The sequence below is a fragment of the Pyrgilauda ruficollis genome, unplaced genomic scaffold (genome assembly GCF_017590135.1).
Source record: "Pyrgilauda ruficollis isolate IOZ18807 unplaced genomic scaffold, ASM1759013v1 scaffold200, whole genome shotgun sequence".
Taxonomy (NCBI): Eukaryota; Metazoa; Chordata; class Aves; order Passeriformes; family Passeridae; genus Pyrgilauda; species Pyrgilauda ruficollis.
In genome coordinates, this window is record NW_024519208.1 from 561,562 (window position 1) to 588,764 (window position 27,203).

At 54.8% G+C, this 27,203-nt stretch overlaps 1 protein-coding gene across 1 annotated transcript; it reads left to right on the plus strand.

Annotated features, from left to right (window-relative positions):
• The first annotated feature begins 1,078 nt into the window (after positions 1–1,078).
• Positions 1,079–26,727, plus strand: ATP8B3 (ATPase phospholipid transporting 8B3). Its single transcript, XM_041467143.1, has 29 exons — positions 1,079–1,271; positions 1,583–1,768; positions 6,038–6,112; positions 6,586–6,677; positions 8,167–8,280; positions 8,877–8,975; positions 9,387–9,448; positions 10,002–10,074; positions 10,163–10,233; positions 11,324–11,406; positions 12,620–12,784; positions 13,381–13,469; positions 14,040–14,233; positions 14,932–15,140; positions 16,715–16,749; positions 17,313–17,469; positions 18,105–18,293; positions 18,700–18,812; positions 19,676–19,840; positions 20,131–20,242; positions 20,487–20,562; positions 20,960–21,098; positions 21,527–21,794; positions 22,261–22,484; positions 23,332–23,415; positions 23,809–24,048; positions 24,240–24,378; positions 24,613–24,743; positions 26,494–26,727. The coding sequence occupies exons 1-29, from the start codon at positions 1,079–1,081 to the stop codon at positions 26,725–26,727; spliced, it is 4,011 nt and encodes a 1,336-aa protein (XP_041323077.1).
• Positions 26,728–27,203: the final 476 nt, after the last annotated feature.

A 27,203-nucleotide genomic window follows, 5' to 3' on the forward strand; every position in this document is an offset into this window, starting at 1 on the left:
TGGGGAGGGGACACACGGGGACAAACCCCGCGGTGCCTGGGGAGGGGACACACGGGGACAAACCCCGCGGTGCCTGGGGAGGGGACACACCAGGACAGCCACCGCGGCGCCCCAGGGACACCCTCCGCCCCGGCCTCCCGGCGCTCACTTAATTACACTGGAAGGGAGGGGGGGTGCCCGCTAATTGCACAGGGCGATTGATTGGGAAAATGTCATCTTCACTGGCCTCTGTTGCCAGGGTGACCTCGGCCGTTCTCGTTCCCGGGTGCCCAAAGCCACCCGCCCGGTGGCCTGCGGGGACACAGGAGTGGGACCTGGAAGTCCCTGTCCTTGCTCCAAACCCAGCCCGAGGGACGGAGGGAGGGACACATGTGGGGACATCGGGACATGTATAGGGACACAGGGACATGGGGATATGTGTGGGAACAAGGGGATGTGAGGGAACAAGTATGGGGACACAGGCCCATGAGGACACATATGGGGACATGGGGACATGTGTGAGTTGTTTGCTGTAGATTTGGGTTTTTTGTTTGTGTTTCTGTATAGAAGTTTTTGTATTTCTTTTTCTTTGTAATAACAGAAGTGGTTAGAGGGGGTGCTGTAGTGGGAAGTTGGTAGTTTTGATGGTTATAAAATGGTGTTTGTGGTGCTGTGCGTGCTTGGCATGGAGGGTTGTTATTTTGTTGTATGGAAACTCTTTGTAGGGTGCTGTTGTTTTGTTTTAAGGGAGTATGTTCAGTAATGATGTAAGACATTCGTATAACAGTTTTTTGGTTTGGAGTTGGGGCTTCTAAATTTTTACTCAAATTTTCGGTCAAACGTTCAGGAGGGTTTTTGTTTTGTTTAGGGCTGTTATTTTTGACATTGCAAAGTTCGTGTACAAGGTTGCACATGTGGATGAGGGGACAGGGACACAGGGACATGTGTGGGGACACCAATGGGGACATGGGACACAGGGACAGAGCAGGAGCCGCTCCCGGCTGTGCAGTAAATGCTTTATGGGCTGCGGGGCTGGCGCTGGGTGATCGCCTCCGGGTCCCCGCGTTAATTGCAGGCAGTAATTAACGTGATGACGGCGATGGCGGGACCACTGCGGGTGTGCAGGATGAGAGCGGGGCGGACACCGGCTCTGGCCTCATTAGCTGCCGTCACTAACGAGGTGGCCTCTGTCCCCAGCTGGGCTCGCAGTCGCGGTGCTGGCACTGCCCGGAGTGGCTCCTTTGTGCCTTCGGCCTCCTCTTCCTCTCTGTCCCCTCCTCCCGCCTTCCTCGGTGCCCAGGGCACGGCCCAGCCCTCCCGAGCTGCTGCCACAGCCGGGGGGCTCGGGGGGGACCGGAGAACCCCAGTGACACCAGTCCAGCCCCGGGGCTGCCCAAACCAGCCCCGTGCCCAGCCGGGATCCACCTGCCTCTCCACTGGGACGGTGGCAGGGACACCCGGACCGTGTCACCGTGTCCCGGAGCCCGGACAGTCCCACGGGAGAGCAGCTCGGCTCGGTTTGAACGGGACAATAAACCCGGGCAGGGAGGGCAGCGGGGGAGGCGGGCAGGGCCCGCGGGGGTGTGGCATGGGCTGTCCCCAGGTCCCGCGTGGGGCAGCACGGGTGGCAGGACGGTGGCAGGACGGTGGCAGGACAGTGGCAGCACGGGTGGCAGGACGGTGGCAGCACGGTGGCAGCACGGTGGCAGCACGGTGGCAGCACGGTGGCAGCAGTCCCGGTGGCGGCGGAGCCGCAGGAGCGCGGGGCTGTGCCCGGACATCGGGGCAGGTACGGGGACCCCGAGGGGAGCGTGGCACGGTGACATCCAGGGCCCGGACAGCGGGGGGACACGGCTGGCAGGTCCCTGGGGTCGCGGTGGAGCCGCATCTCTCCCCGGGAGGAGCGGGGTGCCAGGGCAGCCCCCGGCCGATGCCGCCGGGCACGGAGCAGCGTTTGGGGACGGCGGAGCCGCCTTTGCACCCCAAACCACATCCAAGCGGCTGGAAAATGGGGCGAGCGGAGGGAAACTCATGGCTCGGGCACGTCCTGGGAGCTGGGGAAATAACCCCGGAGAGGCTTTGATGATCCGCCCGGCCGAGCGCGGGGGCGTTTCCGGCGTGCCGGGGCCGGGAGGTGACAGCCACCCACCCGCTCAGCCCGGCCCGGGCCGCTGTCACTGTCGCCTGTCGTGATGGGTGACACGGGCCGGGCCGGGGGCGATGCCGGAGCGGGGCTGGCGGTGGGGACACCCCGGGGTGGCTCTGGCTGCGGTCCCAGTGGGACACTGGGGTCAGGGAAACAACAGCAGCACCCGCGGGAGGGGTGACGGGGCCGTGTGCCAGCCCGGGAAGGGACCAAGGCTGGTCCTGTCGCCGCCGGTTTCTGCGTGGGAAGGAGCAGGAGGGCACAGAGGGCACCACGAACCCCCAGCTGTGGGCACTGCCCGGGCCGGGCGCTCCCAGCGCTCTCACACAGCTCCTGCACGGAGCTCGGCGCTGAGCCGGTGATTTCAGGAACAAAACCTCCTCAGAATTCCCGTGGCAGCGCTCGGAGCAGGCAGGGACATAAATCTCGGCGGGTTTCAGCAGCCTGCGCCAAGCCCCGGTGGCGCCGTGCCCGGCCCTCCCTCAAGCCGGGTTCGGCTCAGCCCCGCGAACCTGCGGGAGCCCGGGGCGGCTCTTCTGGTGTGAGAAAACTCTGCTTTGGGGCTCCTTAGCCCCGGCAGCAGCGCGGGGATGCTTTAAGGACACTCCCGGGATGGGACAGTCCCGCGGGGCCGGGCAGAACGCGGCTCCATCCCAGGGGGGGATTTTGGGAACATCCCCTGGGGTAAGAACGCACTGCTGGGCTCGCTGAGGTGTGGGGCAGTGGGCACGGCATGTCCTGTGCCTTTGCCATCGCTAGCGCTCCCTGGCCCCCCAGGGAGCCCCCGGCTGGGGCCAGAGCAGGGTTCGGCTGTCCAGGCTGTCCCCGGTGTGGCTGGGGCTGGCAGGGAGCCCTGGCACCAATTCCAGCCTGTTCCCGCCTCCCCAAAGCGCAGTTTTTATCTCTAATTACTGAGCTGGTGAGTGACGTTTGTCAAGAGCTTTCTTGGAACCGAGATTTCTTGGATACCTCCTTGGGCACTCAGCCCCATGGAGTGTCCTGCCCGTGCCAGCTGCAGGTGCTGAACAAGCTCTGCTTTTGTTTGGGACACAGGGATGCTTGGAGCTGCTGAGTGGAGCCTGGTTGGGCATCCTGGTGATCCTGACCGGGCACAGAGGGGCTCAGAGATGCCAGCACGGCGGGAACATGATGGATCAGCAGCTTCAGGCCCGATCCTGAGCATGAGGGGACCAGGATAACCACAAACAAACCCCGGAATTCCAGTGTGGAACTCAGGGCAGGCTGATCTGGAAGCAGAGAGCCCAGGAAAACGCCTTGGCATTTCTCACTGTCAGCCTCACCCTAAATATCGGTGTCCTGGAGCGAGGAGGGAGGGCAGGGGATGCTTTGAGCCACTGACCAGAGCCCCGAGGGCACAACCAGGGTTACTGGCCCTGACCAGTCCCCTGGGACCCCCCACCCATCACCCTGGGCTCGGGAAGCTCAGCCAGGGCTCAGATCTAGACCAAGCCCCCAACGTGGGTCTGGCTGCAGCTTGGTCTTGGAGCTGTCTCGTCCCAGTGGATGGGCTGTGTCCCACCTTAGCCTTTGTCCCCTTTGTAGTCCTGGCTCTGGACTTCCCCACCTGAACCTGGACCTCTCCACCAGGAGCTTGGCTGAGGCTCAGGGCTTGTCCTGGGTGGCACCCCTGGGTGGGACCTTAGAATGGGTTGGGAAGGACCTTAAAGCTCATCTCATCCCACCTCTGCCATGGCAGGGACTCCTTCCACTGTCCCAGGCTGCTCCCAGCCCAGCCCAGCCTGGCCTTGGGCACTGCCAGGGATGGGATCAGGGTTTGTGAGCAGCTGACTCAGTGTTCTCCATCCCCTGAGCTTTGTCTTGTCTCCTGTAGGATTTTCCCTGTGGAGCAGCTGCCTCCCCTGGGCCAGTGTTCCTTGGCCTGTTTATGGTCTCTGAGGGGATCCCCCACATCCCAGTGCCAGGGGAGCCCATCCCTGGCAGGAGGAGAGAGGGCAGTGTGCTTGCCAGGAGCAGGGGACGGAGGCTCTGCTGTCCCTCCTTTGTCCCTTCGTACACAAAGAGACAGTAAAACGTATGAAAGCCAGATGTAAACACTATAACAATGCCTTATAAATAATTCTTATCACAAAAATCAGTGATCCACGTTATACAATCAATATATTAGCAGCGAGTGTTTGAAGAGTTCAGACAATATTTTTTAAACATTTATGCAATATTAACAACAGTCACTATTTATCAATGTTACCTATAGAAAACAGAAATAAGAGAGGCTACAAGCTCACTGCCAGCAATCCCCAAAACTCTGAGTCATTGGGGATCAGCTGATGACCCTGCAGATAAGATCTGATTAAAGTTGCCCAAATGCTCTGTCTTCAGAGACATTTTGGGTACTTGAATCATCACTAACACTTGTATCCTTACACGGTGGTTTCACTCTGTGAAACACTTTTCACAGTAAAAGATTTCCATCTGTGTCACATTTGGAATAGCACTGATTTGCAAAGTGTCTCCTTTTTCTGCACCTTGGGCAGATTTGGCGCTGTCACATTTTCCACAGACTCTGGGCAATATTTTGTTTTATGTCCATTTTCCACACTTTAAACGTGGCCTTTTGGTGAGCTCTGCTGCCGTTATTTCTGTGGAACTGTCGTGTTGAGGAGTTACATGGAGAGCTGAGAGGGTGTTTTTGTCCTCCTTTGTCCCTGGGATCAGACCTGTGTGTCTGCAGGGAGCTGTGCCCAGCTGGCAGCCCCCTGGGACAAGGACACGAGGGGGCACAGCAGGGAGGAAGGGGAGGTTGGCATTGCTCCGTGTCAATCCTACTTTGCCTAAACTCAGTGGTCACAGCCAGTCTGAGCACCGAGGGGCTTTGAGGGATTTCTGTGTGGGAGAGATCCCATCCCTGCAGGTGTCCACCTGCTCTTCCTGCTGCCCCTCACCTGTGGGACAAATGGGAGTCGGAGCCTTTGGGAGTGTCCCACCCCCCCAGCAGCTCCCTGAAACCCTTCCTTCCTCCTTTTTGTTTGTGAAAACAAAGAAAGCAACATCTGGGGCTGCCCCTGGATCCCTGGGAGTGTCCCAGGCCAGGCTGGGTTTGGAGCACCCTGGGATGGTGGAAGGTGTCCCACGCCAGGGAGTGGAGTGGGATGAGCTTTAAGGTCCCTCCCCACCCAAACCATTCTGGGATTGTGTGTGCTGAGCTCAGGGGTGTCATTTAGGATCCAAGGACAGGGACAGCACCAAGTCCTGGGTGGTAAAGGAGGATTTTGTGGGTCAAAGCTTCTTCTGGGCAAGCTCTTGTCTGCAGGTGTTTGTTTGGATGTCTTTGACCTGGAATGAGGATGGATGCCCAGCCAGTGGCATCTGTGAGGTGTTGGGACAAACCAATACCCACGAGGAGCAAGAGGGAAGTTCATACTTTGGGTAAAAGAATGGAAAAAGTGATCAAAGGAGTGAGATAAGAAATCAGGGCAGGGGCTGACTTCTGGTGGGATTATTTAATAATAAGGTAATTAATGCTTTATCCCTCACTGCCTCCTTTCGTGTGAGGATCACAAAGCTCTTCACAAACATTAATTAATCTTCTCTACCATCCTGCAGGAAGGCCACAGGGCCACCAAGCATGAGGGAAATCTTGTCATTGATGGAGGTGGCTGCTCCCCCAGCACGATGGAGCTGGGCTGGGGTGGCAGGACAGGGAGAGCTCCAGCTCCTCACCAAGGACTTCAGTGATTTCCTGTAACTTCCCCAGAGGGCAAAAATGTCTTGGAGCTGTCACAGGGAGCTGGGATGGGTGAAGGCTGATGGGAGAACGTCCCTCCCAGGGGACATTCCTGTCCTGGAGCCTCGGGGAGCTGGAGCTGGAGCATCCCAGCTGGACCCTGCTGTCCTTGCTCAGTTTCACAGCCCTGTGGCTGTCCTTGTCCCCAGGGCCTGGCAGCGGTGCCAGCATGGCTGAGCAGGACCCGGCCACAGGCTGCCCACGTGGGAAGCAGCAGCTGCCAGGTCAGTGTGACAAGGGTGTGGTTTGGGGATTTTCCCTGCTTTCAGATGGTTTATGAGGAAGCTGAGTGTGGGACACGGGTGTGGAATGGGGAAGAAGATCTGGGGTGAGCAGGGGCAGGTGCTGGGAGCAGGGCTGGGATGCTCCCTGCTTGCAGGGTCTGCACTGGGATGGCAAAAACGGAGCTGGGAGAGGAATGAGCAGAACCCAAAGGCTGGGGGCTCACCCTGCAGGGCCTGAGCCCGCTGTGAGCCAAAGCCTGAGCCCAAGGAGCGGCCCTGAGGCTCGGGGGAGGCATGGGCAGCACTCCTGCAGCTCTGGAATGTTCTGTCCCCTGTCACGGACCCTGAGACCCAGCTGTGCCTGCAGCTCTCAAGGTCCTGTGCCCTGGGAAGCCACCTCAGCAGAGGCCACCCCTGCTCCCTGTGGCTGGCCTGGCTCCCCTGGAGCTGGGAATGTCCCCTTGGTTTTCCAGCTTTCACCTGGGAGGTGAGGGCCAACGACCGCAGCTACCACAGGCAGGCCAGGAAGAGATTCGGCTTCTGCCTGAGCAAGAGGAAATACTCGGTGAGCCAGGGTGCCCTGGGGAGCCCTTCCCTTCCCTTCCCTTCCCTAGCTAAATAACATGGAGGTCAGTGAGCTGGGCTTTAGATCAGGGTCAGAATCACGGAATATTCTGAGCTGGAAGGGACCCACAGGAATCCAAGAGCCCAGCTCTTGCTGAGTGGCCCACATGGGGAACAAACCCAGCAGCAAACGGTTTTGTTCTGAATTTTAAGCTGCCCTTGGATCTGATAAATTCCTGTTTTCCTGTCAGAACCTTAAATGCTGAGAATTTTAAACTTTCTGTACTCACAAACATTAACCCCCCCAAAACCACTACATTTAACCTAAAGCCATAAAAAAGCTTCCGAAGTTAAATAATAAAATTAAAATTATAAGTGTGTAGTTTAATTAAAAGTGTTTAATATCACATAGTAGAAAAGTTAGTTTAAAGTTTTAAAATATAGTAATAGATATAAAACAAAATGAAAGTTTTAAAGCAAAAACTAATCCTTCTTCACCTTCTTCTTCACAAATTTAAGTTGTATTTTATAATTAAAGTCCACATTACAAGCCGTAAGTAATTATTTATTAAGTTAGAAGTAAAAATAATTTGTCATTTCTTAATTAAATAGTTTTTCTTTAAAAAAACCTTATAAAAATAGATACAATGCCATTTGTACCTTGTTAGTAAAACACTAAAACTCAGAGCTTGTAAAACTATACAGATAAAAAATAATGAACATTGAAATCTGAACACAAAATACCATCTCAAACACTTTCAATCCCAACGCTAACCAAAACAGGAAAAGAAAATAAAAACTCAGCATTAGTGGTGCCCCATGTGAGGGACAAAAAAATTATTAAAATAGCATATTTTAAAAACAATATTAAAATTAAAAATAATATAAAAATTAAATTATCTATTAAAATTTAAAAAGATATAAAAGAATAATAAAATTAATAATAAATATAATATAGAAATAATGTAATAATAAAAGAATATATTAAAATAAAAATATATGAAAGCATAATAAAAAATAATAATGAATATATACAATATGATATTATTAAAATAAAATAAAATAAAATAATATATTTAAATTTAAAGGTATTACTAATAATATAAAATATACAATATTATCAAAATAAAATATTTTAAAATATTTTCATTAAATAATATTTATTATTAATAAATTAAATTATAAGTAATAAAAATTAAATTATATAATGGAAATAATAGAAATAAAAATAATAGTAAATAATGAATAAAGTGTATTAATAATAAACATTTAATATATGATTTACTGATTATAATAATAATGATAATTGTGATAATACTTATGTTGATGATGATACCAATATCAATATCAATATTAATAAGAAATCAACATTTTCCCTCACGGCCTTGATAATTTTTCAAGGCGTCTCTTGTGCTGTGGGCATCCTCAGAAGAGCGGACTGTTCTGGCACGGCAGAGCGTGTCCCTGATTCCCGTGCCCCTGTCCCGCAGGGCAATGCCATCAGGACAGCCAAGTACAACGTGCTCACCTTCCTGCCCCTGAACCTCTACGAGCAGTTCCACCGCATGGCCAACGTCTACTTCGTCTTCGTCATCCTCCTGCAGGTGGGGCGGGCTGTGTGCCAGGGAGGGCTCTCTGCGGGGAAAAGGGCAGGGAATTGGGCCTGAAAGGTTCCCCGGGAGCTTTTCTGTGCTGCCGGCTGTCTGTGAGGAGCTCTGAGGGGTTGAAGCCCCGTTCAGTGGGGTTAATTTAAATTAAAGCCTCCCAGCAGCAGGAGGACGTGCGGCTGCTGGGGCCAGGCCAGAGATGCTCCAGGCCTCCAGCTGGGAGCCTCTCTTCTGGTTTTATTTCTCTCCTCCAAATTTTTGATTTCTTCTTTCAGTTCTCTTCTCCCAACCCAAATCTTTCCTTGATTCTATAAAATTGTTTGGGTCTGCATGGAGGTGAAGGTCACATTGACCACACCAAAACAGAAATTCATCCCTCCAAAGTCAGAGACTCAGGAACATTTCACACCTCAAAAAGAGGTGAAAACCCAGCAAAAGAGGTGTCTCTAGCAGAGATGTTGATTTGGTGATGCTGAGATGGGTTCCTGCCACCCTTGGGCGCTGGTTTGGGAGCCAGGGAGTCACTCAGTCACCTCAAGTGCCCCAGTTTGGGACAGGAGCTGTGTCAGTGCTGTACAATCCTCGTTCTCCAGACCTTCCCCGAGATCTCCACGCTGCCCTGGTACACTCTGCTCTTCCCCCTGAGCTGCCTCCTCATCATCCGGGGGCTGCGAGACCTCATCGATGACATTGTGAGTGGGGGTGGCCCTGGGGACATGGGCAGGGAGAGGCCCTTTGCTCAGAGCTGGGCTCAGGGGCTGCTGCCACCCCTCATTCCTGAGGGATCACCTCCTCCACCACATCCACACATGGTTTTGTTTTCCCTCGGGAAGGATGTGACGCCCTGGCCGCTTCCCTTGGGGTCCAAACCCTCATTTCTGTCACCTTTAATAGCTTGACCACGGGCTGGACTGCCAGCTGGGTCCCCAGAAACACCTGGGGGGAATTCAGCCCCTTTATTCACCAGAACAAACCTTCCCACGGCTCGGAACACAGCTCTGGAGTGAGGAGGGAGGTGGTGGCATCAGGGGGGTGTTTCTGTGGGACACCAGAGCCTGGCATTCCCGTTCCCATGCCCTGGCCTCTCTGTCTGTCCTGTGCAGGGCCGTCACCGCAGTGACAGGAGCATCAACAGCAGGCCCTGTGAGATCCTGGCTGGCAGGAGGTGAGGGGCTCGGGGGGCTGTGCCACACCCCGGAACGCCTGTGCTCCCATGGAGCAGCTGGAGTGAGAGCCCTTGAGCAGCTGAGGAGGGGCTTGGTGGGACTGTCCTGGGCTCTGCAAGCTCCTGCCACCTCCCAAAACCTGCCACCGGTCCTCCTGTAGGATTGGTGATGTTCCAGGCATGGGCAGCGGGTTTAAAAATGCCCCAGTTTGCTGAGATATGCTGGGGGAGGCTTTCCTTGGCCACAGAATTCCTCCAGGCCATCAGATCCAGCCCACGGAGCTGTGTCCCTGCCCAGCACTGCTCCAGGGAAAGATGAGCTTTTCCCAGCTGTGCTCAGGGTGCTGAGAGCTCCTGTCACCTGTGGGGACAGGGACATGGATGTGACACACGGCTCCTGTGCCACCCTCGGTGCTCAGCCCTCTGGAGGTGGCACAAGAACCTGGAGACCCAAATCCTGCAGGAATTCGGGACAGGCAGGGGCTGAAACAGCCCCAGCCCCCAGTCCCACTGCTCTGCAGGGACACAAAGCTGTCCCCTGCGTCCCCCGCAGGTTCTGCTGGCAGGAGTGGCGCGACATCTGCGTCGGGGACATCGTGCGGCTGCGCAAGGACAGCGTCGTCCCGGTGAGGGGGGACCAGAGCTGGCTGTGCCCTGGGGACACCGGTGACCAGGGGCTCACCCAGCTGCTCTCCCCCTTTTCTGCTCCTCAAGGCTGACCTGCTCCTGCTGTGCAGCTCCGAGCCCAGCAGCCTGTGCTACGTGGAGACCGCTGACATTGATGGGTGAGGACAGGACAGGACAGGGACAGGGACAGGGACAGGGACCCTCTGGCTGTGGGGGTGATGCCTTAAGGAGCTGGAACAGAGGCTGGACAGAGTTCAGAGGAATAAAGTGGATTTATTGCCGTGCCTTCCAAGGCCACACCCTGGCAGTGCCGGAGCCACAGTTGTGGCTCTGCCTGGATGGCTCCAAGATGGAAGCAAAAGGGCTTGGTCACAAGATCTCTCATTTTTGTAAGTTTTAGTCCATTTGCATGCAGGAGTTAACTGTCCAATTAACAACTTCAAATGATGAAGTTTCATCCTCCTTGCTTGCTTGCCTGCCCTCTTCTTTTCACGTTGTTTGTGCTTTGGGCCTGAAGTTTGAAGGGATTGTCCCTGAGTCTCCAACTAGAATAGAATTGTTTTGTCTTCACCATGCTGTGAAAAGATCCTAGTATAAATCCTATATCCTATATATAGGATATATAGATAGGAGATAGATCTATATATATATAGGATATCTAGGATATAGCTAGGATATATATAGGATATATAGGAGATATATCTATATCTATCTATATACCATATACCCTATATATATCCTTAATATAAAGCTAAAAGCTGCACACCAAAACAGAACAGAAAAACTTAAAAACCCAAGGTCTCAGGGGGACAGAGACCCTGGTTTTGGGGATCCCCCCAGCACTGGGAGGGTTCAGTGGAAACCACAGGATGTGGGAGAACCTCCAAAACCCAAACCTGCAGACACCCCAGAAATGCAGATTTAACCCACAAATGTTGAAAGTGGGAGTCCAGAAGCTCTGGTGTGGGTTCTACAGAGCCCCTGGCACCTAAGGCTGGTGTCTCCATCTCCCAGCTCCCTCCAACCCATCCTCCCTGTGCAGGATGATTTAAGGGCAGGGTCCCTGGGCCAGGGCTCTTCCTGCACGTGTGGCACAACAGGTCCCTCTCTGGCATGTCACTGCCACCACTTGTGTAATTAGCTGATAATTAATGACCTGTCTCTGTCCTGTGGGCCTGACAGGAGGATGAACAGCTCTGTCACCCCACAGGGTTGTTTTATTTTCCTTTCCCTGGCTCCTGCTCACAGGGAAACCAACCTGAAGTTCAGACAGGCCCTTCTGATCACCCACCAGGAGCTGCAGAGTGAGGAGAGCATGGCTGCCTTTGATGGTGAGTCTGCTGCCTGGGGAGGGACATGGCCAATCCCACTGGGATGGGATGGACTCAGCCTTGGGAATTCTCTGCTCCCCATCAGTCCAGCAAGAGGCAGCCAAAGGCCTTGTGGGGAGGCACATCCCATCACTTCTGAGATGGATCCATCAGGGCTGGGCACCTTCCCCCTGCCCTGGATCTTGATTTTCCAGCTGGAACCAAGCTCTTGGTGCCCAAACCTGAGCTCAGCCCCTGCTGTTCCTCCACAGGGAGCAGAACTCCCCTCTCCAAGGCCTTGGGGATGAAGGGGGTTGAGTTTGTACCTTCTCCAGTGAGGTTCCTGCACTGCCCAACCTCCCAGCACCTCCCTTAGGCTTAATCTGAGCCATCCAAATCCCACCTAGAGATGCCCTGACAATCCCTGGATCTCCCTGAGTGGCCCCAAGTGTTGGATTATTGTCAGCTTTTTACAGACAGCGTAACTGAGAGGCGTTTGAAAAGATTTTATTCCATTATCAGTCTCGATGAAGAGTGAGACATAAGAGATGGTTATAATGCTTCATAAAAAACCACACATTTTTATAATTTTTCATTTTATAATACTTTATAACCTTTTCAGCCTGTTACCTTTTGCCACACAACGCTGCTAACACCTTTAACACTAATAACCTACATTTTTACCATTACAAATCCATTTCTCACACCCGAGCACCCTTCTTTGGGGGGGACTCATGGGGCTGAGAGGGGAGCAGGGCTCTCCCTGTGCCCTGCCCTTCCCGGTGCCAGGGTGATGAGATATCGTGGGGGTCCACTCTGGCTAGCTATAGACCCTTGTCCACACCGTAATTCACAGACGGAGGTAAAAGATTGAGAAGCGCTCTTCTCCACGTGGGAAACGTCCTTTATTCCAAGAGACACAGCAGCTGGACAAGCCCATGGGAAAAGGAGGGCGTTCCCTGGTGGCAGGGAACTTTTATACCCCGGGATGGGGACACAGGGAGAGGTCCACAGCCGATGGGACACCAGTGAGGAGTGTGAGGGGAGAGGTAACCCAGGGGAGAGACCACCAGGGGGTACTGGGGTGGGTGGGGGAAAGACCATGAGATGGGGGAAAGGGAAACAAACCACGTGATACAGCATAAGCTATAAAGTGCAATATAAAACTACTCTGTGCAAATTCCCAACCACCCAGTGCAAGAGAACAACCAAATAACCTGGTGTACCCCAACAGGGCGAGTGACGTGCGAGGAGCCCAACAGCCGCATGCACACCTTCACGGGCACCCTGCGCTGGCGGGGCCGCAGCCACGCTCTGGATGGCGAGCGCATCCTGCTGCGGGGCTGCCGCGTCCGCAACACCGCCCGCTGCTACGGCTTGGTGCTCTACGCAGGCGAGTGTCCCCGCGGGCCGGGAAGGGCAGGAATGCCCCGGCAGCACGGGGGGTTTAGGCTGCCCAAGCGCTTCCAGCAGCGGCAGGTGCCGTTCCCAGCTGGCACAGGGTGGAGGAGCTGCCGCGGTGTGTCCTGGTGGGAGGTGAGGTGGTACCAAACCTCTCCTCATCCCGGGTTATCCCCCAGCTGCACCAATATTTGGTCCAAAATGTGTTGGGTTTAACATGTTCAGAGAATCAGAATGGTTTGGGTTGGGAGGGACCTCAAAGCCCATCCAGTGCCAGCCCTGCCATGGCAGGGACACCTTCCACTGTCCCAGGCTGCTCCAAGCCCCAAAGTCCAACCTGGCCTGGGACACTTCCACTCATCCCAGATCCAACCCACCCAACTCAGGCTCTGGGGAGCTGTGGGGAGAGGGAGGGGTGAGAGCTGCTGTGAACATCACATTTTGGAGCCTGCAACCACGGCTCCATGGACACTGAGGGACAGAGGGTCTCCTCAGGTGAGGGGAGGTGTCATCACGGAGGGAAGCAGCCTCACTGACCTGCACCTGAACCTTCTGGGGACTTGCATTTTTACTTTGGAAATGTTTCCTGCCCAGGGTTTGATTCCAAAATCATGAGGAACTCTGGGAAAATCAAGAGGAAGAAAACCAAGCTGGACCACCTGATGGACCGGCTGGTGATTGTGGTGGGTGTGGGACCAACACCTCTGCTCTGCTCCTGGGGTGGCTCACAAGACTCCTCACGAGAGGCCTCTTGCTTGGGTGGTGCTGCTTTTCTTCATCTTTCAATATTTGGCCCAAAATATCTTGTGTTTAACGTTTTCAGAGAATCCCAGAATGGTTTGGGTTGAAAGGGACCTTAAAGCCCATCCAGTGCCACCCCTGCCATGGCAGGGACCCCTCCCACTGTCCCAGGCTGCTCCCAGCCCTGCCCAGCCTGGCCTTGGGCACTGCCAGGGATCCAGAGACAGCCACAGCTGCTCTGGGCACCCTGTGCCAGGGCCTGCCCACCCTGCCAGGGAACAATTCCTGCCCAAGATCCCATCCAGCCCTGCCCTCTGGCAGTGGCAGCCATTCCCTGTGTCCTGTCCCTCCAGGCCTTGTTCCCAGTCCCTCTGCAGCTCTCCTGGAGCCCCTTCAGGCCCTGCCAGGGGCTCTGAGCTCTCCCTGGAGCCTTCTAGAAAAGATTCTGGTGGGCTCTGTGATCCTGGGGCTTTCTCATCTTGGGACCTTCTCATGCTGGTTTCCCACCCCAGATCTTCCTGCTGCTGTTGGTGACATCCCTGGGCCTCGCCGTGGCCTCTGGGTTCTGGGCCAGGACGTTCCAGGAGAAGCACAGCTACCTGGCTGCCCTCTACCAGCACACGAGCCCTGCCCAGCAGGCCTTCCTCAACTTCTGGGGCTTCACCATCCTCCTGAGCATCATCATCCCCATGTCCATGTACATAACGTAAGGGCCCAGCACCCCCCCTGCCCTCGCTCCTCACCTGGAACTGGGGTCACAGCCCCAAAATGAAGGTCCAGGTGTGGCCCAGGTCATTCCCAGGGGCTCCCTTAGCCAGCAGAGGGGAAGGGTGGATGGGGTGTGTGTCCTACAAACACCAAGGATGTGATTGAGATCTTCCCAGGGCAAAAGCAGAACAGGGATGTGAGCCCTGGGCATTGCTGAAAAGGGTCTTGGGAGAAGGGATGGAGGGACAGGACACAGGGAATGGCTTGCACTGCCAGAGGGCAGGGATGGATGGGATATTGGGAATCGTGGGCAGGCTGAGGATGGCTCTGAGGAAGGTACAGCTCCCTAGGAGCAGGATCTGAGATATTCCTGGGTTTCCTATGGACAGCAGCAGGGAGGAGAAGAGCACAGCTGGTCTGTGCAGCCAACAATCACAATTCATGCTGGAAAAAGCTGTTTCCAAACTTTTGGGCCCTTCACTGGACCTCCAGACCTGTGAATTTGGTCAGCAAGGGCTACAGTTCCAGAGGGGACCCAGTGGGTGATGAAAACCCTCTGGCCTCCCCCAAGCCCAGAGCAGTAGGATCAAGGTGGGGATGTCCACCTGCCTTTCCTTCCTGTGTCAGGTCCCCAGCACCCTGGGCTGTGAGGAACACCACCTCCTTCTCCCTGTTGTCTCCTCCTGCACTCCCTAGGTTTGAATTCATCTACCTGGTGAACAGCTGTTTCATTAACTGGGATCTGGAGATGTATTATGGTGCCAAGGACATCCCAGCCGAGGCCAGGAGCACCAGCCTCAGCGACCAGCTGGGCCAGATCCAGTACATCTTCTCAGACAAGACAGGCACCCTGACCCAGAACATCATGAGCTTCAAGAAATGCTGTGTCAACGGGACCATCTATGGTAACCTGGGCTGGGATTGGTTTGCAGGGGCTCAGATGAACCTGGAGCTGGTTCTTTCCACCCCTCCTGAGTGCTTGGGACAGGGGGATTGGTGCTGGTAGGAATTCTCTTTGTCTTATTCCCCCGTGTTTTTGGGGTATTACAGGCACTCCATTTATTATTGTGTCTTGGTTTGACAAGACACGTGTGTGCTGAGGAAGGCAGGAGTCTCCCCTGAAATGGAAAATGTAAACCCCCTCCCTCTGAATTGTTATCATTTTGAAATTAAAAGGCTCTCAGGCAAAGATATGCTAACATCTTTCAACCTAAGGCTGTTGTTGTCTTTAATGAAGGAATGGGATTATTGTTGGGTTAAGAATCATTTATTGAATAGATAAATATTAGTTTTAGTGGTTGTTAGATTTTAAAGGAGTAAGTAGTTGGTTATAGTTTAAAGTAGTTATAAGTTTTTTGTTATAAGAAAATATGTAATTTTTTAATTTAATAGTTGTTATGAGGTTTATTTTATTATTTTATTATATTTATTTAATTTTGTTGTACTGTAGATGTTTTTGTTTAATGTGTTTTTGTTATATGTTTATATATGTTTTTATTATAATTTTTAGTTTTAGTTTTAGTTTTTATTTTTAATTTTTATTTTATTTTATTTAATATAATTATATTTTATAATAATTTTAATCATTTTATTAGTATAAGTTTTTATTAATTTAAGGTATTTTTACTCATAATTATAGAACTATATGTTAATGATTTTTGTTTAATATTTGTATATTTTATTTTTATATTAAGGTTTTTTTAAGGTTATAGATTACATTTTTTTCTATTTGTGGAAGTTTTTATTTTTTATTTTATTATAAAATTATCATTGTCCTTAAGCTCTTCATTTAGAGTGAATACATTTAATTGCTCTTCGCTTTTTGGTTTTTTAAAAAATTTTATTTGTTTGTTTGGGTTTTTGGGTTTTTTTACCTTTTTTGTACATTTAAAAATCCCTTATTTTTAATGATTCTGCTCAGTTTTCCTCATAAAGCCTTGAAAATTGCCAAGTCCTTCCTCTTCTCATTGCTGCACTTACTCCAGCTCTTGGCTTACTTTGGGAGCCATCGTGATGCTTAGTGACATTTAATGAGCAGGGCAGACCCAAGCTTTAGCATGAAGCCCTGTTAAGTATCATGTGTTTGAGACAAATGGACAGTGATAAAAGCAAAAAAGAAGGTCAAAAAGCCCTAGCAAAGCTTTTAGGTAGGAATAAACCAAATTTTCCCTGCCTGGTGTAGCACATCCCACCCCTGTGGAGCAGCATCCCCTAATCCCAGCAGGCTCTGGCCAAATGCAGAATTTCCCAGGAAATGCAGCTGAAAGTAGACCTGAATTTTAAAGATTAAAGTCATAGTGTAAAGCTGAACAAAAAGCCAAAAAAGTGAGGGTATCCCAGTGGAGTCCGACCCTGAGCAGATGCTGAGCTGGTGCCTTTTTACTGTTTTTTTGGCCAGCAGGAGCAGGAGTCCCTCCAGAGAAGCTGCTCCCAGCCCCCTGCCAGCCCTCTGTTAATGGGATTATTTTTATTTTGGCAGGTCCAGGCACGGGCCATGAGAACAAACAGCCACTGGTGAGTAAACCCTCCTCCCATGTGCCATGGGGGTGGCACTGGTGACACTGGTGACACTGGTGGCACTAGGCACAGCCTGGTGCTGGGGAGCTCAGCTGCCTCCCAACAGGGTCCAGGCTCCCAGAGGGGCTGGTGAGTTTGACATTTAGGACAGGGGAACTGGGGTTATAAAAGGATGCAGTTATGATTTTTAGGGTTTTTTCACTCCCAGCTGTTTTACACTCACCCCCTTGGCGTGGGCAGTGCAGAGCTGGGCTCAGCCCCTGGCCTGGGTCTGTGCCCTGGGGGTCTCACTGGCAGGGAGGGGAAGGGCACCTTAGAAGGTGTCTGGGTTGGAACAGACAGGTGTGTGCTAAGGAGGGCAGGAGCCTCCGCTGGAATGGAAAATGTAAACCCCTCTCTCTGAATTGTTATCATTTTAAAATTAAGGGGCTCTCAGGCAAAGATATGGGAATAGAAGGACACCACAGAGTGCCACTGTGTCACATCCTGGTGCCTCTGGGGACACAAACCCCCGTGCTTGGTCCCACCGGGCTCCTGCATCCTGCCCGTGCCTCCTGCAGGGCTCAGGGCTGGGCCAGGAGCGCCCTGCGGAGCAGAACTCGGACGTTTGCGATGTGACGCTGCTGGAAGCTGCCCAGAGGGACGATGACCCAGTGCTGAGAGAGTTCCTGAGGCTGCTGGCCCTCTGCCACACCGTCATGGTGGAGGACAGGGGCGGTGGGTTGAGCTGCCCCTCGGGGCTGTGGGGCTGTGTTGGGGTTGGGCAGTGCCCAGCAAAGCTCAGCTGTGGGGTGGGAGAGCACAAGGGTGGCTCATGCCACTGTCCCTGCACCATGGATTTGTGTTTGGGGTAGTTTTAGAGCTCATGGGTGGGAACAGAAGCACAAGGGGAATAATCCTGTCTTGGGCAATGAGCTAAAGGGGTCATAGAATCCCAGAGTGGTTGAAGTTGGGAGGGACCTCAAAACTCATCCAGTGCCACCCCTGCCATGGCAGGGACACCTTCCACTGTCCCAGGCTGCTCCAAGCCCTCTCCAGCCTGGCCAGGGATCCAGGGGCAGCCACAGCTGCTCTGGGCACCCTGTGCCAGGGCCTTCCCACGCTCACAGGGAACAATTCCTGCCCAATATCCCATCCAGCCCTGCCCTCTGGTAGTGGGTGCCATTCCCTGTGTCCTGTCCCTCCAGGCCTTGTCCCCAGTCCCTCTCCAGATGAGACAAGCAGGACTGGGCTTCCCCAGCCTGGCAGCTCAGGCTCAGGGTGTCACAGCTGGGGAAGAATGGGGCACTGCAGCTGTCCCAGTGGGGTTTGCTGGGAACCTGTGTGTGTGTAATCCTCCTCCCCTCCTGCAGACCAGCTGGTTTACCAGGCAGCCTCCCCAGATGAGGAAGCGCTGGTGTTGGCAGCCAGGAACTTGGGCTATGTCTTCCTGGGCCGGACTCAGGACTCCATCACCATCAGGGAGCTGGGCAGGACCAGGACGTACGAGGTGCTGGCCATGCTGGACTTCAACAGCGACCGCAAGAGGATGTCTGTCCTGGGTGAGTGGGGTGGGGTGGGGTGGGCTGTCCCAGGTCCCTTCTGTGCTCAGCCCTACTGGCATGGCTGCAGGTGGCCACAGCTGGCTCCTAAGGGTCACCCTGGTCATCCCTGAGGGTTTGGTCACCTTGGTCAAGGTAGCCAAGAAGAGTTTGAGCAGCCAAGAGAGAGGAAGTAAATCAGGGCTCAGAGGAGTTGTGTGAGGAACTGACAGTCCCTGATTCTGCCCCGTGGTGGTGCAGATCTGGGGATATTCCTGTGCTTCCCATGGCCACAGGTGGGAAACCACCAGCGAGCCCTCTGGTGCCTTCTGGGGGCCAGCATGGGCCAGCGTGGCCACTGTGCAGGGACAGTGATGCAGGGGAGCCATCTCTGAGGGGACCTAAGGTGTCCTCCCCTCCCTGGCAGTGCGAGACCCCCAGGGCACCATCCGGCTCTACACCAAGGGTGCTGACACCGTCATCCTGGAGAGGCTGCGGAGCCGAGGGCCCAAGGAGACCCTCACCGAGAGGGCTCTGGACGTGAGTGCCACCCCAGCCCGGGGTGACAGGACTGCTCTGCCTCCTCCTGGCTTTGGGCTGGGGGTCCTGCAGTCCCTGCCCTGCTGCTCTTCCTCGCTCTGCCTTGGGGATTTTGGTTCTGCCTTCTGCTCTAGGAGCCTCACCTGCATGTGGGACAGGGGGTAAGAGGGCACGGATTCCACCTTCGGTGTTCTGCATGGACCAGCTGCATCCAGGGATGCTCGTGGGGATGCTGTAGGATGGGGGAAGGGAGTTGGAGCCTGGAGAGAGACGCCCAGGTCCTGGAGTGTCTCTGGCTCTGCCCATGGCTGGCCTGGGGTGATGCCCTGGTCCTGTGAGAGTCTCCTGGCCCTCTCTTGCTGGTTGGGGATCTATGTACAAATGACCAATGGGACGGGACTGCTGGGGAACAATTCTCAAGCTGTTGTATTTTCCAGCATCAGTATCATTACATGGTTATGACAATGGGAAGATTCCAGCAGCTCGCATCTCCAGCAGCAGATTAAGAACTCAATGTTACAACTAATTTTAGAAGTTTTTTGACCAATCACACAAAGCAAAAGCATATTGACAGTAGTTCTTTCCAACTACTATAAGCACATGTACCTTTGGTTAAAACAATGCTTGCTTATTTTGAATACAATACCTGCTTGTAGACCCTAAGATACAAGCACAGAGCTCCATTATTAAGATTAGAACTTCCTAATACCTCACCAGATAGACTTTCCTGTAGCTTAGGGAGCTATTCTAGCTAAGTGTTAATACACAGACCATTGTTCTATTTGTCCTTACTTTCTACTTCTCACGTAATTTCCCACAATCTCCTGGGGCGGGAGGAGAGTCCTGATGTCTCCTCCCTGCAGCGCTTTGCGGAGGAGACGCTGAGGACGCTGTGCGTGGCCAGCAGGGAGGTGAGCGAGGCCGAGTTCCGCGCCTGGAGCCGGAGGCACCGCGAGGCCGCGGTGCTGCTGCACGACCGTGCCCAGGAGCTGGACAGGCTCTACGAGGAGATGGAGCAGAACCTGCAGGTGGGACGGGGCTGGGGTCAGGAGGAGCTCTCTGTGCCCCCAAGGGCAGGCATGTGGGGTTTGGCTCTCCAGAGTGAGGAGGTGAAGTGTCCAGCCCATTCCCTGGGGCAGGACAGGAGGAGTTTTCCCCAAGGGGTGACTTTGTGACGTGCCAGTGGACACTGGGGTGTCAAGCTGTAGATGTCAGGTTGTGTCACCCCAAGCGAGGGCTGCTGGTTGGATCCAGGGTTGATTCCCACCTCTGTGTCCTGCCCTGCCCTGTGCCATGACACCCAGTCACCCCCCTCCAGCTGCTCGGGGCCACAGCCATTGAGGACAAGCTGCAGGATGGAGTCCCCGAGACCATCCAGCTGCTGAAACTGGGCAACATCAAAGTGTGGGTGCTGACAGGAGACAAACAAGGTCAGTGGAGGCACCCCCAGACCCCCCAACACATTTCAGCTTCTCCCCTGAGCAGGACCAGAGAGGAGAAGGGCCACTGGGAGTGGGCAGGAACTGGTACTGCTGCTCCCTTTACTCTCCAATAGCAGCACATCCCACCTGCCAGGAGAAACTGAGGCAGGGGAAGGAGCTGCTGCCCACCAAAGGCTCTTGGAACCAAGGGCTGGGGGCAGCACCATGGACCACTAAGAGCTGGGTGTTGCAGAGACCGCGATGAACATCGGCTACGCCTGCAGGCTGCTGACAGATGACATGGAGATCCTGGAGGAGAAGGAGGTCAGGTGAGGAATCGTCCCCTCTTGGCTCAGGACATTGCTGTCCCTGCTGAGGACACCCTAGGGCAGAGGAACTGGGACAGGGTGGGCAGAGCTCGGCTCAGCCAGAGGAGCTTCTCCTTCCCTGTGCCAGCCTGGATGTCCATGGTGTTCATCTGATGCTTTTCCAGGCCTCCTCACCTGTTCCTTCTCCCATCGCATGCTCTTCCTTGGTAGGCTTTGCCCAGAAAGGGTTTAAGCTTCTCTCCAGCCTCTAAACCAGGCTGATTTCCAATATGAGTGAACCTCCTCTTTGTTCCTCCTGTTCCCACCACAGTCGCATCTCCCTACCTTTGAGATGACCAAGACCTCACCAGCATTCCCAATGTCCCCAGCTCATGTCCAACCCCCCTTCCTCCCACAGCGAGATCCTCCAGGCTTACTGGGAGAGCAACAACAACCTCAGTGGCCGTGGGGATGCCCCGTGCAGCCGCCGCCTCTCCCAGCAGTGCCCAGAGACTCTGAGCCACAAGAGAGCCATCATCATCAGCGGGGACTTCCTGGTAAGGTGGCACCTGGATGCTGTTCTCTGCTCCCTGCCTGATGGTTGTTCCTGCCCTGGTGGTATCAGAGTCCTGGGTGGCACCAGCATGGGCAGGACGTGGTGCTCCTCCTGTCCCAAAAGGTGGGAAAAGCCCATTTGGGGCTGGGGAAGGAAGGGTGGAAAGGCGATCAACCTTGCACTGAGCATTTGGTGTTGGCGGGCTTTGGCCAAAGCTGCCCAGTGTTCTGGGGTGACACGGGCTGGGTGGTGAACACAAGCTCTCGTGGTCACACTGGGACATACTGGGCTCATGTTCACAGCACCCACTCTGTGATGAGCTTGGGGAAAACCAGAGTCACTCTTTTGGGGCATTTAAGAGCATTGCTGAGGAGCTGAGAGCTCTGAGGGCTATGGGTGAGGTCCCAGCCATGTGTGCTCTCCCCCAAGGACAAAATCCTGCACACAGGAGAGGTGCTGAAGGAGAGGAAGGGGTGGCCGTGGCGGTGGCTGTGCTGTGGCAGGGCTGAGGCCTCGCAGGACCAGGGAGCTCTGGTGGAGAAGGCCTTTGTGGACCTGGCCAGCAGCTGCCAGGCCGTGATCTGCTGCAGGGTGACCCCCAAGCAGAAAGCCCTGATGGTGCAGCTGGTGAAGAAGCACAAGAAGGCCGTCACCTTGGCCATCGGGGACGGGGCCAATGATGTCAACATGATCAAAAGTGAGGCTCGGGCAGGGGGAGGTCGGGGTTCTGTTGGTGTGTCCCTCTGGTGATGGTGGTGTCCCATGTGCCATCTCTGCCACCTCACCCTCCCCTTTGGGGTGAGGAACTGGGAGGGGAAGCCCAAAACCTGTTCCCCACGTTGCTGTGCTGGGAGGGGAACGAGAGGCACAGGACAGGGACCAGCCCGAGACAAGTGAGGGTGGCTCACGTGCTTTTGGCACCTGGGATGAACCTTGATGAACCCTCAAACCCCAACGTGGGCAGCTGGCAGAGCCACCCCTGCCCCTCCCAGCAGCCCTGACACGGGGCTGTGCTCTCACACCACGCCTGGAATATCCAGGACATGGGATAGAGGGGGTTCCCTTTGTCTGTCGCCCCTGGATTCACATTCCTGGGGGCAACCCACGGGGACATCAAGCCCCCAGCTCCCCCAAACCTCCCCGTGTGCATTTGCCACCTGCAGCAGCGGACATCGGGGTGGGCATCAGCGGGCTGGAGGGGCTGCAGGCCGTGCAGTGCAGTGACTACGCCCTGGCCCAGTTCTCCTTCCTGCAGCGCCTGCTCCTGGTCCACGGCCGCTGGAACTACCTGCGCATCTGCAAGTTCCTCCGGTTCTTCTTCTACAAGACCTTCGCTGGCCTCCTGGCCCAGGTGTGGTTCGCTTTCCACAGCGGATTCACGGCCCAGGTGAGCGGTGCAGGGGTCACATCCATCCTGTGGAGGTCTCTGCACCAGAGTGACGACCCCCCTGCTCAGGATCCCCTGCAGGGATCATCCCTGGGGTTGCCTGGTGGACACGTGTCCACATCACCACCTTGGTCCCCTTTTCTCCCTTGCCATGTCCAAATTCTGACTGAGGCACAACTGGTTATCTGCATTTCACCTGACTGGATTGGGAAAGCACCCCGGGGAAATTCAGGATCTCCTTGTGTGTCATCGTTGAGACAGACACAATACAAGGCAACACTCCATTTTCAGAAGGCTTCAAACCCATTTTTATTATAGCATGCATGCTTTTTATACATCCTTACAAGACTCATAAGTTTACACTTGGTCAGGAAAGACAAACAAAGTACTTATCGGATAGACAGTTGCAGGTTTCTCTTATTTCTCCTTCTTTCTTTCTTGGTTTCTATGTCAACGACCTTGGTAGAAATTTTTTTCAGGGGTAAACATGGATCCTCATATCAAACTTCTCTCTGGCTCACAGGAATCTCTGTAAAACCTCTTCCGCACTTGTGAGCTGCACTTCAGTCTTGGACATATGCAGGATCCCATGTGGGTTTAAACTGGTTTCCTCCAAAATGGGAGCTTTGACCTCAAGGGCCATCATTGAGTGTGACTTGACCAGCAGCACACGGAGCTCCAGCCCCATCTCTGTCTGCAGCATGACCCTACAGACAGTGTGGGGCTGATGCAGGGAGTGAGGCAAGACCAAGGGGATTTCCATGTTTGGATCTGAGTGTCCTGTTCCTCCTTTGTGAGTCTTTCCAAAGCACCTCCAAGCTCACAGCTTCTCCCTGTTCCCTTCTAGCCTCTGTATGAGGGCTGGTTCCTTGCACTCTACAATATTTTCTACACTGCCTACCCCGTGCTGTCCGTGGGCCTTTTGGAGCAGGTACGGCTTCCCCGGGCTCCCCCAGCCCTGTGCCACCCTGGGCAGGTAGGAGCCAGCCTGGCAGTCACTGCCCCATCTCCACAGCCCTTTGTGCCACACACGGCACTGGCAGCTCGGTGGGCATTTGGAGCTCACCCTCAGTCCTGGGGTGCCTGTCCCCAGCCACCCCAGAGCCACTGCGCAGAGGGACCCACTGCAGCTCTCCCAGAGGGTGTGTGGGGTGGGGCAGACCCATCCTGCTCCCCCAGTCCCTGCATCCCCTCTGGGATTCCCTCCCTGCTCCAATCCCTGCATCCCCTCTGGGATTCCCTCCCTCCCCCAATCCCTGCATCCCCTCTGGGATTCCCTCCCTCCCCCAATCCCTGCATCCCCTCTGGGATGCTCTCCCAGCAGGATGTGAGTGCCAAGAAGAGCCTGGAGTTCCCTGAGCTCTATGTGGTCGGGCAGCAGGACGAGCTCTTCAATTACCGTGTTTTTGGTGTCACCCTCCTGCACGGGGTGGGCACCTCCCTCGTCAGCTTCTACATCACGCTCTGGGCCTTTGAGGACCACGTTGGCACCAAGGTCGTGGGTGACTATGAGTCCTTCTCTGTCACAGTAGCCCTGTCAGCGTTGCTGTCGGTCCTCGTGGAGGTGAGCACTGGTCTGCTCTTGCTCATCCTGCCCCACAGCAGATCTTTAGGGTCCCTGGTCTCTGGCACTATCCCCAGTGGCTTTATGGCTGGGGGATGATCTCCCTGGGATGGAGGAGGGATTTGGACAAAGCAGCTGAATGGAAGAGGGTCACCAAGGCCCTCACGAGACTGCGTGCTCTGTCCCCACAGATTGTCCTGGACACTCAGTACTGGACAGTGCTGTCCTTCCTGATGGTCACAGCCAGCCTGCTCCTCTTTTGCCTCTTCTCCTTCCTGACCCAGACTGTTGATGCCTACAGGATAGCCCCTGCCATCTTCCGCTTCCCAGGTGAGGTGCCCTGGGGATCCACTCGGCCCTTCCTTTCCCTGGCCTTGGTGCTAGGAGCTGTTTCCCACCCTGCAGATCATCTCCTCGTTCTTGAACTTCTGCCTTGGCTTCTAACTCCAGTTTAGGTGCCATCTCCTCTTTAGAGCCCGCAGCACCTTCCTGGCTGGGGGCCCAGCACTTGTTCCCTGTTCCCTCCCTACCTTCCCTACCCAAACACCACACCTGTGTTGACAGATGCCAGCTGGAATGCCCTGACTGACCCCTATGTCCTGCTCGTGGTCCTGCTGTCCCTGGTGGTCAACACCATCCCCTCGCTCACCGTCCACGCCGTCCGTGCCATCCTGGGCAGAGCCACCACCCAGCAGGTGAGGGCTGGGGGCACTGCCAGGGCAGGTCCTGCTTCCCACTGGTGTCTGGGATTGGTGTTGGCAAGGGGAGGTTCCGCAGGGAAGCCTGGACTGTAGTGCTGGGACATGTCACCTCTCCTTGGTGGTCCCACTCGTGGTGGTCCCTCATGACACCGGCACCAACTCTGACTCCAGGGGCCTCTCCCAAAATTGCTCCATGGCCAAGCCTGGCCTGGGCCAAGACAGCTGACCCAGCTCTTGAAGAGGGTCTGTTTTTGGTCGCAGTAAGGAATTGTCCTATAGGACTCCCCAGGAGGGTCTGGGGCCTGGTGCAGGTCCTGGTGCCACCCCAGCCTTGGTGGAACTAACCCCCACCGGGGTTGTGGGTTGTACCTTCAAAAGAGTCCAGGTGGAAGCAGGGGTTGAGATTGTGTTCCAGAGCTTTGTGAGCTTTGCAGCCCGCTGGGAGAGTCCCCATGTCTCTCATCCCATCATGGAGAAGGAGGTTGTGGTGGAGCTGGGATCCAAACCCTGTCCTGGTGAGGATGCCTTGTGAAGGCTGAGCTAGAACAGAGGCTGGACAGAACTGAAGAATAAAGTGGGGATTTACTAAAAGGCTCAATGGATCCACCTTGGGCAGCACAAGAGCCCAGCCAGGGCTGCACCCAAGATGAACCAAAATGATCACAAAATGGACAGCTGGTCATGGGGTCTCTCACTTTGATCAGTTCTGCTCCATTTGCACATTGGAGTTCATTGTCCAATTCCAGCTCCAGCCCATGCAGTCCCATCCTTCTTGTTTTTCTTTCTTCAGCCCACACTGTTTGTGCTCTTGGGCCTGAGATTTGGATCCTTTGTCCTTGGTGCCCAGCTAGAGCAGGAATTGTTTTCTCTCCCTGCTCTGTGCAGAGAGCTCACCATGCCCTGATATGAACCCAGACCCACACACTAAAGCAGCACAGAATCTGAAAAATAGGAAAGCTAAATCCTGAGGCATCAGTGGAGGGTGTGCCTGTGCCTACCGTGTGCCCCACCTTGGGCTGAGGGCTTGCCTGGGAGGTGTCCACAGCCTGTGTGGCACTGTGCTCCATAGCTCCATGAGCTTTGCAGATCCCTAGGAGAATCCCCATGGAAAATCAGGTCACTGTAGAGCTGGGAGCCAAGCTGTGCCTTGGTGGAGGTGCCCCTGTGCTCCCTTTGATGCCTCAGGTTTGAGCTTTTCTATTTTTCATATTCTGTGCTGCTTTAGTGTGTGGGTCTGGGTTCATATCAGGGCATGGTGAGCTCTCTGCACAGAGCAGGGAGACAAAACAATTCCTGCTCCAGCTGGGCACCAAGGTCAAAGGATCCAAATCTCAGGCCCAAGAGCACAAACAATGTGGGCTGAAGAGAGAAAAACAAGAAGGATGGGACTGCATGGGCTGGAGCTGTAATTGGACAATTAACACCAATGTGCAAATGGAGCAGAACTGATCACAGTGAGAGACCCCGTGAGCGCTCGTGCATTTTGTGACCATTTTGGTTCATCTTGGGTGCAGCCCTGGCTGGGCTCTTGTGCTGCCCCAGGTGGATCCATTGAGGCCTTTTAATAAATCCCTTTTTTATTCTTCAGCTCTGTCTAGCTCTGTTCTAGCATCATCTTGCTCAGCCTCTGCATCCTTAGCTCTGCTCTAGCTCAGCCTTCACAAGGCATCACTTCACGTCCCCCCCTGGGCTGAGGGCTGTCCAGGGAGATGTCCCCAGCCCTGATCTCTCAATGTCCTTGCAGAAGATCCACCTGAAGGCCAGGCGGGACCCGGAGCCCCCGGTGGAGCTGCGCTCCCACGTCCCCCGCGGCTCCTTCCGCCGCTCCAGCTACGCCTTCTCCCACCAGGAGGGCTACGCCGGCCTCATCGCCCGCGGGGACAGTCTGCGTGCCAGGGCCACCCACGGCACTGCCCCGGGTGCCCTGCGCCCCCAGGGGACCCCGGCTGTGCCCTCCGCACGCTGCCCCCCAGTATAGCCACCCCGGGCACACCTGGCTGCTTCCCTCCTGCCAGGGGCCACCTTGAATCCCGTCTGGAGGCCTTGCAGAGGGGCTGGCCCAGCCTGGGGGGCTCCTGCTGTGGGCTCCGTGACCCCCACGCTGGGAGCACGTGGCTTTGCAGAGCTGTACAGCTGTGACAGCCACTGCCCGCTGCCACCAGGCTCCCTGACCAGTGCCACCAGGCTCACTGACCAGTGCCACCATGCTCCCTGATCAGTGCCACCAGGCTCCCTGACCAGTGCCACCAGCTGCCTGCTGCCACCAGGCTCACTGACCAGTGCCACCATGCTCCCTGATCAGTGCCACCAGGCTCCCTGACCAGTGCCACCAGCTGCCTGCTGCCACCAGGCTCCCTGACCAGTGCCACCAGGCTCCCTGACCAGTGCCACCAGGCTCCCTGACCAGTGCCACCAGCCTCCCGCTCCCGTGCCACCAGCCGCCCCCTGCCACCA

Excerpts from the sequence above, each read along its gene's own strand:
- ATP8B3 (XM_041467143.1), top strand. The coding sequence starts at position 1,079 with ATGGCGGGACCACTGCGGGTGTGCAGGATGAGAGCGGGGCGGACACCG. Across the intron at positions 12,785-13,380 it reads GGTGCTCTACGCAGGCGAGT|GGTTTGATTCCAAAATCATG; the intron begins GTCCCCGCGGGC and ends TTTCCTGCCCAG. Across the intron at positions 14,234-14,931 it reads CCCATGTCCATGTACATAAC|GTTTGAATTCATCTACCTGG; the intron begins GTAAGGGCCCAG and ends TGCACTCCCTAG.